Raw genomic sequence first — 11,872 nt, 5'->3', positions numbered from 1 at the left:
CAAGGAAGCGGGAGAGAGCCCGCCGTGCTAAGGCGGCACGTCCCGATGTCCTTCGAAAGGGAAAATATCCTAGATGCACTCAGTAGAGAGTATCTAATGTAACCCGACATATTTCCACTCCCTAAGGCATTTTATGACTAGGAGCGGCGCACTAAAAAGTAGGTCTTTGTGCGAACTGTACATGCCACCTTCTTTTTCTCGTCGTGTCATCGTGGTTACAGTCTCATGTAATGTTTTCCACCATATATTTAATCTTATGTTTGTCGCTGTTCGCAACCTCATACCCGCGTAATATGCTGCAAAAAGTGCTTTACATATACAATTTGTTCACAAATACTGATTTTTTATCTTCCAAAAATTACGTAACCTACTCCAAATTCTCGTTTCTTCAGTATACCGTTTTCACTACTCTTCAACCTTTTTAATTCGAAATTTTGTAAATTCCCTATTTTAAATTTTGACCAAAAACACAAAATTTTGCAACTTTCAGAAAAAAAAATGCCATTACCGCCCCCTTAGAGAGCGGCTAGGCTGCTAACTGCTCTCCCAGGCCCTACCCGCCCCCTGAGAGGGCAGTTAGCAGCCGTAGCCGTCCTCTGAGGGCTACAGCCCTCTCAGGGGTTGCAAGCGCCTAGTTTTACAATTTTTTTCACGAGGAATCTATTTATTTAAATTTTTAATCAAAAAATATAAAAATAAAAAAGTAGAAAACAAACTAGGTCCAGTCTGAGTCCGGCCCGAAATAATATTTTACTTATTTTTACATGTAAAAATAAATGAGTGGCCTGGCCCGGTCCTGACTTTTGCTGTCCGACAAACTTAATGGGCAGGCTTGGACACAATTCTTAGGCCCTAAATAAACTAGTCTTTTTGTCAGTCTAGCCCGTAAAATGCTCGGGTCTACTATTTACACACAAAATTTAGCGTAAAAATATGATCAACAACTACACAAATTATTTGTCTTTTTTGTATAACTCACGTATGATCCCATTTTTGACACATTTTTTGTGTTACATTTGTGTATTTTTTTTCAAGATTTTTATGAAGTGCACAAAGATTCAAATTCTAAAGGTGGTGCCGGGTCTGAAAAATACATACTCGAAAGGATGTGGTGCATAAAAAACAATGAAACTATTACTTGGCACTATATTGCCTTGAAACCAAAACAGACGTGTTAAATTTTGACTTAGGAACGCCTCTTGTTAGGTGCACATCTGCTTGTCAATCACGTAGTCTAAACAAAGTGCAAGAAGTGCAGGCCCATTGTTAGCTTTCACGAGACAAAGCGAGAGCAAAATGTCAAGGGAAACCAACACAGCTAGGCAGGCTCGTGAGTGTACATTGTCGTTCGATATGCACATAGTTGATCCAGGGCCAATTTCAATTGATTATCTCGTATTACCACTGACTCGTCGTTTCTGATCGGGATTGCGCTCTGCTTCTTTGTATGGAAAACAGGCAAAGAAAACTCGTGCAGTCACAATTTTCATTCCGTCTTAATTAGATCTGCCAATTATAGCCGGGAAAGATAACTGCAAGCACCGGTGGCTGATCGAGCATCTATCGATGTTGTGATGATCAACCCTGGAAAAAAGGTAAAAAAGGATTTTCCATATATATGATCACTGACGAAACAAAGGAACACATGGAAGGCTTAAAACTATCTAGGACGGATCGATCGACAAGCTTGTCAGGTTCCTACATAAGGATTTTTATAGTACACCTAAATGAGTGCATACCGTCCATTTTCTTCATCCGGTGGCTTAGATTGGTCCAATGATACTCTATCGCCTATCAGTATCATAGGTATCATTAAAAAGTATCATGGGTATCATAAGGGTAGAATTGGAAAAAAAAACTATTATAACCTTGTAAATTATATGTTTAATTAGGGAAGATCAAAATGTTAGTTTATTCTTCGGATAAGCTTTCACTTATTCTGTTCATTTCATTTATTAGGGTTTCCACCCACCGTCGGTCGGTCGATGATGGGTGACGAAAGTCCGAAGTCCGGTCAGTCAATGACATAATTACTCCTAAGGGTATCAAGATAATTACAATAATACTACTAAAATGGACGGTTAGATCACAACAATAATACTCTATATCATCTAGTATCATGGTGTACTGTAAAGGTTCTCTACTACATAGGTATATCTTATGATACGACCTTGACCAGCTGTAGGCTCTCCAGTTGCATCCTCCTCCTCGTGTTGGCGATGAACTCCTCGAACCTCCTGTCATCTGCTAATTCCACTTCCGCTGTCTCCTCCCGCGCTGTGTTCCTCACGTCGTCGTCGGCAACGAGAACACGACCAATGTCCAAACGGGAGCTCTCACTGCCGTCCACCGCAGTAGCCTGTTCATGTTCAACAACAGCTGCGCCGTGATGGTCGAGGAGGTAATTATTCCTCCGTTCCTCCACGATGATGATCTCTCTGGTGGCCACGTGCTTTTCCCCGTGTTCTGGTTCCGTCAATGTAGGTGCGGTGCATCGGGTTGCCGCAGTCTCGTCCAGCATGAGACGAGCGCTGCCGGTGACGGCCGCGTTCTTGGAGCCAGACGACGCGGCTGGGGCGGCCCTGTTCCGCGGCCGCCACACGACGATGCTCCTGGCGTGGGGGCGTTCCCGAGCGGCTGCTGCGTCGGCGATGTTGGTGGTTGCCGCGCCCGCGCGGCGCCGAGCAGGGGTGCTGAGGATGCCGGTGTCCTTGAGGATGACGAGGACGATGACGTGGCAGAGGAGGATCATGTTCCTCCGGGTGGCGAGGTCGAGGAGGCTGCGGCCGTGGAAGCGATCGAGCGCGGAGAGCAGGAGGCCGGCGAGCGTGGCGCCCGGGCTGCGGAGGCGCGACGGTTGGTGGAGTTGCAGCGCGTGGGCGAGGAGGAGAAGGGCAGTGACGAGTGAGATGAGAGCCGCGACGCTGAACTCAGACAGCGCCATGAATGCCGGCCGCCGTAGGCTTGAGGTATGGGCGGTCGCGGGCAGTGAGTGAAGCTCGCTGAGGCAGTGGAAATAAAGGTGGCACGGCAGGGTGGTGCTCAGCTAGGTCCCTTATATATTTGCACTGCACTAGTCCGTCCGGAGTAAACCGTGGGCCCGGGGAGGAGAAGAGAAGACTGACCGCGACTTTGACGCTTTCGCTGGATGGCTCCTGGCAATCGTTATCTGGGGAGACCTGGTCGAGTCCACGGCCCGGCGCAGGCTTCTCGTTCACACCGTCGTACCGGCCGGGCTACCTGTGCGTAGAAGACTCTGTACTGACATGGGGCGGGCGTGGAAGACGGGAGATGGGAGATGGGAAATGGGCCTTCACCTCTCCCCTTCCAAGTCAGCCTGCTTTCAGTGAGCCAGAAATGACCATGTCATGTGCGTACTTGGCGACTGGGCCGGACGATCGACGCAGATCCGAAAAAAATTAAAATGGCATCTCGTTGGAAACTTTCCGACGAGATTCTCAGCCTGAGCAAGGTGGGAACGCATGCACCCGAGTGAGAGTGACCCACTACTTCACTTGCTCACCTAGGTAGCCAAGTCATCTTTTTCGTAGTATCTCACTCTTGGACTTGACCTGGCTTCCAGGTTATAGCCAATTTCCTAATCTTTCTTTTTTGTCAGGACTCGAGATTTTTCGGGGACTCAACTTCCTAAATCAAATCAAAGATTTCGGTCCACGGCTCAAGCTCAAGCTAGCCAATATATTAATTACTTACTATTGGGGGATAGGCATCGGCCCAGGTAACACATCAGCTCATGTAAAGATTCAAGAGTCTCTTATAATATATGTACTCCACCAAAAATTAGAGAGTAAGATTTACCTCTCCTCCATCACCTATATAAAGTATCCAAAAGGTCAAACGTAGGAATGAACCCAATCGGCTACTGTAGATGAAAATTGTTTCAACGTAGATCCAGAGAAAATGAAAATGGTGGCTCGTTGGGAACTTTTCACTACTACAAAAGTTATTCTTTTAAGACAAATAATGTTCATTTCTACATATAGTTCATATGACAACCGACTGAGTAGTAAGCTGGGATCCTGTATGGTTGTGGACCGTATATGAAAACTAATTTTCATAGATGATTCATTATGTGTAAATAACTCTATTATCATAGATGATTCACATAAGAAATCGTCTGTGGAATATTTTATTTCCACAGACGGTTAGCATAAGGAACCACCTATGAAAATAGACTCTATTATCACAGACGGTTCACATAAGGAATTGCCTGTGGAATGCTTCATTTTCGCAGGCGGCTCCTTATATAAACCGCCTGTGAAATTAGAGTCTGTTTCTATAGACGGTTCCTTATGTTAACCGTCAGTGAAAATTAGTTTTCACAGACGGTTAGTTATATGAACCGCCTGTGATAATAGCTTCATAAATAGTGCTTGTCTGAGGGGAGTTCGATTCAGATCAAGCTCACTGTTGTTCGAACAGTACAGCTCAAAAGGCGGCCACGAAATTTGAAAATAAAAGAGAAGGTTTTGTTTTTGAATTCCTTGGAGGCGACATGTAAGGTAAAAGTATCTCATCTCTAGCTAGCATCTTTTTAAGTTTAGATTTAGATTTATGGCTTATTTAGGGTTTGAATAGGTTCTAGAGATGCTTATGATTCTAGCCATTTAGATCATCAAATTAGCTAAAATTTATGTTAATATTGATTCAATTGTGTAGATTCATATGATTTTAACATTATATTTTAAAAATGTCGCTTCAATTTGATGTTTTTTAGCCTCTATGATGTTTTATCATGCATGAGGATTTTTTTATCTAGATCTATGTAGAGGAAGAGAGAGTAATGAATCCACATTATTTTGAGCCATAAATTTGCTCCAATGTAGATTCAATTGCGTAGACATATTATAATCATAATATGCCCAATTTTTAATATTTTTTAAAAGTTTAATTCTAATTTTATTATTAATTTATTTATTTATTTATTTATCTAATTTTATAGTAGAAGTTAAAGGTGGATAAATCATGGATGTACGATGCACCAAGACATGGAGAAATACACATCAAAGGACTCTGTGTTTTTATTGAAGCCACCGAGAAGGACGTTTTGACTAAGAAGACAAAGGAAATATATTGTCCATGTTATCACTGCAAGAATTAGAAATTGTGGGACAAATCAAGCATAATCAAATCACACTTGATCTTGAGAGGTTTTATCGAGGATTACACATGTTGGTCCAATCACGGCGAACAACGTACATGCGAACAAAACGACGACATTGCTGCTGATCAAGTGGATGGTGATGATGAGGGAGTCGAAGGCGATACTGATGTTATGATGGATGATGATACCGATTTTGATTTGGAGGAAATGTTGCACTACGCAGAACCACATGTTTTAAGAGACACAAGAGGTTTAGATAATTTCGAGGTATTACAGAAGGCTTTGAAGGAACTTTTGTATGAGGAATCAAAGGGCTGTGATAAGGAGTTTACGGTGTTGCATTCGGTGCTTGAACTTCTAAGGTTGAAGGCCAGCAATGGATGGTCCGATAAGAGTTTCTCATATCTGTTGAGCCTCTTGGAAAACATGTTTCTGAAGCCTAACTCCTTGCCCACCACCACTTATCAGGCGAAGAAGCTTATCTGTCTGTTGTCATTGGATGTGCATAAAATACATGCGTGTCCAAACCACAGTATCATCTACCGTAAAGAGTACAAAGCCTTGGACTACCTTCAAAATCAAGCAATCTCAAACGATAATGCGTCAGCAAAAAATGTCACGCGGTAAGCCCGTAGGTACTCCCTAGTAGAGGGACGTCTTTACCGTTGTGGGAGCAAAGACCTTTTACTAAAATGCATCACTCAGGAAGAGAGGAGCACAATGCTCTTTGATATCCACGGAGGCATATGTATTAGCCATGCTTCGTACCATGCTTTGGTCGAAAAAGAATTCTAGCAAAAAATTTATTGGCCCACTGCCCTCTAGGATGCTTGCGAGTTGGTGAAATGGTGCAAGTCATGTTAGTATCATGGCCAATATACCAACCTACCAGCCTCAGTACTGCAAACTATACCACTCTCTTGGCCTTTCACTATTTATGGGCTCAATATTGTGGGAGCATCCCCTAAAGCCCCGGGCGGTTTTGAATTCCTGTTTGTGGCAATCGACAAATTCACCAAGTTGATAGAGGCCGAGCCCGTCAGAAAGATCACCACCGCAATAGCGACTAAGTTCATAAGGGGGTTGGTAGTGCGGTTTGAAAGTCCAAATCGTATAATTATAGACAACGAGACTTAGTTCACCAGTAGTGCTTTCCGGGACTATTGCAAAGACATCAAGACCAAAGTTTGCTATGCATAAGTTGCACACCCACAGAGCAACGGACAGGTCAAAAACCCGAGTCTTTGATCGGCTTGAAAGCTATTCAAGATGCTAGGTGGACGAAATACCAACAATACTCTAGTCTATACGAATGACTTCTAGTATGGCTACGACCAAAACCCCTTTCTTCCTTGTTTTTGGCGCAGAGGCAATGCTTCCCTCCAAGATCACCTTTTAATTGCCTCGAGTGGCCAACTACTCGAACAACGACCAGGTGACGCGACGAGAGGATGATATAAACCTGATCAAAGAGTTTCACAAGTGTGCCCTAATTCGAGATGCCCGATATCAGCAAAGCCTCAGACACTATCACAACCGCAAGGTGCAGGAGCGAAGACTAGTTGTAGGCAACCTCATCCTTAGGCAAATTTAGAATAATGCCAGTCAGAATGAACTCTTCCCCAAGTAGGAAGGGCCCTACAGAGTGGTCGATGTCACTCGACCTTGTACGGTCAAGCTAGCTATGGAGGACGGCTGTGAATTACACAACTCATGGAATATCGCCCTGCTACGTAAGTTCTATATATAGGGTTGCTCGGAGACAGGCCCATTTCTCTATCGCAAAACCTTCCGGACGAGTGTGGAATATAACTTGTAAGTTTTCAAAGTTCAAAAGACCAGACTCTCTGTTTTGTTTCCACCTAACTCTTGCATATCGTAAAGATCTACCACCTCCAAGAATTCAGAAGTGTTCGGACCCCTACTTGCCCTTTAACAGGTCAAGGAACCACTTATACTCTTCCTTGGGGTGGTAGATGGTCTCCCCGTGAATCGGACGATGGCCTGCGTAGGGGCCAGGGAGGGTGGCCGGTGCGAAGACCCTGCTGGAGCTACTGACTGGCACCGGTGAACCCAGCTAACCCTCCTTCTGCTCCTCCTCCACCTTCTCCTCTTCATCAGGCTCCTCTAGAAGGTCCCAATCGATCTCCTCCATATCGTCAGAGATGTCGATGATTTTGACCTGAGCAACCGCTCAGGCTGGAGATCAAGTGGGAGCAGTGGGAGGAAACCCTCTCAGTAACGAGGGAGGCATGACGGCGGACGGCTCCAATCCCGCAAGAAGGACTTTCAGATTGTTTGCCCCCGGGGGCACTACAGCAAGCGGAGCAGGCATCAGAGGCGACTTGGCCCTTGCCAAATGATCCAAAATCATCGACATTCCTGGTAAATATTGGGAGGAGGATGCCATGATCCACAAGAAGAGTTGTCTTTTTGCCTTGCAAAAAACATCGATGGCTGGCCAACTGGGTAAACTCTTGATTTTATAGCCTGGCCAGCTATTGATTCATGCCTAGGGTGAAAGGTGGAACTACCATAAGAAATGTCCCCGATCCTATTAGTTACTACCCCGGGGGCTCATGGCTGCTTCCCGGTCAACACCGTGCATGCGTGGCTGTATTTGGACATCAACACCTTAGTTTTTTTTTATACATATCTCATCTTAACACCTCACTCTCAAAAGTATTGAGGAACCTCAACCGGCACAGCATCCGAACAGCTTGAAATCCAAGGGGCGCGCATGGGAAACAGAAGTCCATCGAGCCCAGCGGCAATCAATGTTTCTCTCTCTTTCTTTTTCAGGACACTTAACCTCCCCACACCAAACTCTGAAATCTAATGGCGTTGACAACCACTCTCTAGGTGGACTATGTTCCCACAGGGCCCAAGTGATGCGACCAGACCTGACCACGACCACGGGGAAGCTTGGGGGCTACTGTTGGAGTATTGAGTAAGGGGGCATCCTAGATAATAGGCCTCACAAGGGATGTGGCGACCTGTGGAGAATATTTCCTGAACCCTGGCCCATCGCACGACCATCCCTTGGCTTGCACGACCAGCGTGAGGCTTACACAACCAGCCTCCTCACGATATAATATGGTCCCATGACCAGCCCTAAGGGCTGGTCACAGGACGCCCATACCTAACTTATCTAATCGAATTTATTGATGTCTACTCAAGTTTTTTCCTTGCCGAAGTACCTCCACCAGCGAATAAAGTTGTAGCCGACGCAGATGGGCAGTGCCCCATCCCACAGCATTGATTGCTACAGAGTGGAGTGTTGCGGACCGATTTAAGCCACGTGATGGATGGGACATGACCTATAGAATGACCATGCAAGTGGATGATTTTGCAAGTAGACTCGCGGAGCACAGGGACGGGATGGCTTGACAGATGAACTTACGGAGCACGGCGATGGGACGGGCCAGCTAACTGGGGGAGCCAAGTGCAGCAGCATTCCACAGATGGGACAAGCAAGCAAAGCTCTTAGGACAAGTTGGGTTCACCCGATTCTCCATGATGATGATCCAAGAATAGAATACCTAGCCATGCATGGGTCTGCTAAATAGGGTCCGCTTGTAAATTCTCCTTCTCTCTAGTATATAAAGAGAGGATGATCCAGTTTGTAAGGGGGCAGAGAAGGAGGGGTCAAGAAAACTCATCTCTAACCAGTTCATAAACTCTGATAACAAAATACACATGATATAAGGTTGTTATCCTTCGGGTGACCTAAACCTGGATAACCCCTGTGTTCTTTAGTTCATCAAAAGCACATGCACACCATCAAGCGTTGTTCACGCGTCCACCGACTTGTACACCCCCCATATCATTGTCAGGGACTAACCCTCGATAGTTATATATGCCACTAATGGAAGTAAGAACAAATTATAGTTCACTTTAATTGGCAATGGTGATTTCTTGACACTTAAGATATATATGCTATCAAATGTCAACCTATTACGACTTATGAGGCCTACAAATAACTAATATATATGATTCTCTTATTGGTATGCTCGTGTTATATAAATTTATACTTTCGAAATTGTCATTAAAGTTGTAGGATATTCGCATACAACTGAATTGAGTAGATATCCGGATGCGGATTTGTATTCAAACAATCCGATTCATATTCACATTCGAGGATATTCGAATCTGTATTCATATTCGTATTAAAATATGGATAGAAATGTGCAAAGTGTAATATTCAACTCGTATCCAATGCTGTTGGCAAGACTCATTCTATGGATCATGACACAACAGCCAGCCCCACAACCTCCACCTCCTATTGTTGTGCACCTAATTATCCTAGGCACATCCTCGACCCATTAGGACTCTGTTAGAGCATCATCAGGAGGTTGTTTAGAGTTGTTAGCTTGTGTAAATTTTTATATAAACTCAACACCACATGTCATACAGTTGAGTTGCAAATCTATCATCTTACATGGTGTCTGAACGGGTACAATCTGCAATCAATAGCCTGCTCTCACCACATTCTTCCACTACCATGACTTCTTCCTCTTATTCCTCTACCCATTCTTCCCAACAGAACCTCTCCAATTCACTATCCCACCGACACCCAACAAGCTTTTACTTCAACCATTCAGATGGTTTACATCTGCTCACACGTCCCTATTACCATTGACCTCACAAAGTCCAATTATACCCAATGGCGTCTCTACTTTGACACTGTTTTTGGGAGGTTCGCCCTTGGTGCCCACATAAACACCAAACACCTAAGCCCCCTCCGATCACAACTAGCTAATGATCAATTCCGCCATCATCAATTGGCTTTATACCACTAGCTCGAAAGAGATCCTCGACTTAGTGATGAAGCCCAACAACAACTCCTACGATGTCTAGCACTCCATCGAGACCCTATTTCGTGACAATAGGCTAACGTGTGCGGTGTATATCGAACCTGAGTTCTAGAGCTTTTACCAAGGAGACAGGACAATCATGCAATACTACTCCAAGCTCAAGACACTTGTCAATGTTCTAAGGCAGTTCGCAAAGAAAAACCATGTGTTAAATCTCTTCACGCCTTGAATCCTAAATTTCGCCATGTCATACATGTAATCACGGTGAAAGATCCCCTGCCATCTCTCCTATCAGTATGTTCTTCTCTGCTTCTTGAAGAGCTCCAGAAAGAACAACCTGAAAAGCAGATCTAGCTTAAGACCTCTTTGACGGCCGTTCGCCCTCCCCATCACTGTTCTGGATCTAACAACAGCATTCGGCGGCCAACGCTATCAGTAGAAGAAGAAGAAATTTGGGCACTCCAACATTGGTGGATCCCCTTCTATCGACAACAATACTCGGACCTCCCCCACTAATCCTGTGCCATGGTCCACCAGTTTCAACCCTTGGACTGACATGGTGTAGGCCTAGTCCATGCCTTGGCGCCCACCGAGCACCGGCATACTCGGCCCTAGGCTTAGCGTTCCTTCAAACCAGCAGGCCCTGACTACATCCACTATGACATCAGCCTTGATGCCCCCTGCACCGCTATCTTAGGATTAGGCTAGTATTCTTCACGTGCTCCACAACACTGATATCTTCACCACCCTAGCTGAAGGATCCACCGATTGGTTCCTCGACACAGGAGCCTCATTGCACTTCACCTCCAACTCTGGTATTCTCCACACCCTCCACCCCTCCTCCATAAATTCCACCATTGTCTTTGGAAATGGCACCACTCTCACTGTCTCTTTCATCGGTGACTCCCTAATATCCACTTTTTCCTCTCCTCTTCACCTTCGCAATGTCCTATTTTCCCCAAAATTGGTTTAAAAATCTTTTATCAGTTCATGCTTTAACTCGAGATAATCTTGTTACCGTTAAATTTGACTTTCATGGTTTTTCTATCAAGGATCTCTCCACTCAGAAGGCAATCCTCCAATGTAAAACTGATGACGATCTCTATCCTCTATGCATGGCTACACATTCCTGCTTCTCCTCCACCAAGGCTTCCAGCGATATTTGGCATCAACGCCTGGGCCACCCAGACTGTGGATATTCACCCAAAGTCCTCAATTCTTTTCCTTTTTCCTATAATAAGTCCTCCTCGCGTGTATGTCGAGCTTGTCACCTAGGCAAACATACGAGATTGCCAATTTCAGATTCCACTACAGTTAGCTATTTTCCATTCCAACTCATTCACGCCGAAGTTTGGACTTCTCCTATTGTAAGTTGTTCAGGCTTTCAATACACTCACCACACTTGGACTTTCCCTTTTCACAGAAAGTTTGATATTCTGCATACATTCCTAGCATTCCAAGCTTACGCACTCAAGCAATTCCAGCGTCCCATACTTTCACTCCAAACTAACAATGGCAAAGAATTTTATAACATTGCCCTCCGCACCTTTCTCTCCCAGCATGGCATCACCCTTTGGTTGTCTTGCCCATATAATTCTCAGTAGAATGGCAAGGTCAAACGAGTTTTGCGAACCCTCAATGACTGTGTCTGCACACTCATATTCCACTCATACATGTCATTGTCTTTTTGGGCTAAATCGCTTGCCATAGCTACATAACTCATGTGCTGCTCTTTGGTCGTGCTCCATCCTGGACTCACCTCAGAGTCTTCGGGTGCCTATGCTACCCCAACACATCCTCCCAATCCTCTCACAAACTGTAACCATGTTCAATCCCATGTGTTTTCTTGATCTACCCCACAGAACACAAGGGGTATAGGTGCTACAATCCTCTAACCCTGCGTGTTATAACACCTAGCCATGTTTGGTTT

The 11,872-nt window shown here is 44.8% G+C and overlaps 1 protein-coding gene across 1 annotated transcript; it reads right to left on the bottom strand.

Moving 5' to 3' along the window:
• Window positions 1-1,597: 1,597 nt before the first annotated feature.
• Window positions 1,598-3,021, bottom strand: LOC133915945 (uncharacterized). The gene has a single exon (XM_062359354.1). It carries the CDS (start codon window positions 2,942-2,944, stop codon window positions 2,159-2,161), a length of 786 nt encoding a protein of 261 aa, XP_062215338.1. The 5' UTR covers window positions 2,945-3,021; the 3' UTR covers window positions 1,598-2,158.
• Between the last annotated feature and the right edge of the window lie 8,851 nt (window positions 3,022-11,872).

Source organism: Phragmites australis, chromosome 4 (assembly GCF_958298935.1).
Source record: "Phragmites australis chromosome 4, lpPhrAust1.1, whole genome shotgun sequence".
NCBI classification, from domain to species: Eukaryota; Viridiplantae; Streptophyta; class Magnoliopsida; order Poales; family Poaceae; genus Phragmites; species Phragmites australis.
Note: the sequence above shows the minus strand (reverse complement) of the source record. Positions and strands in the feature narration are given on the sequence as shown.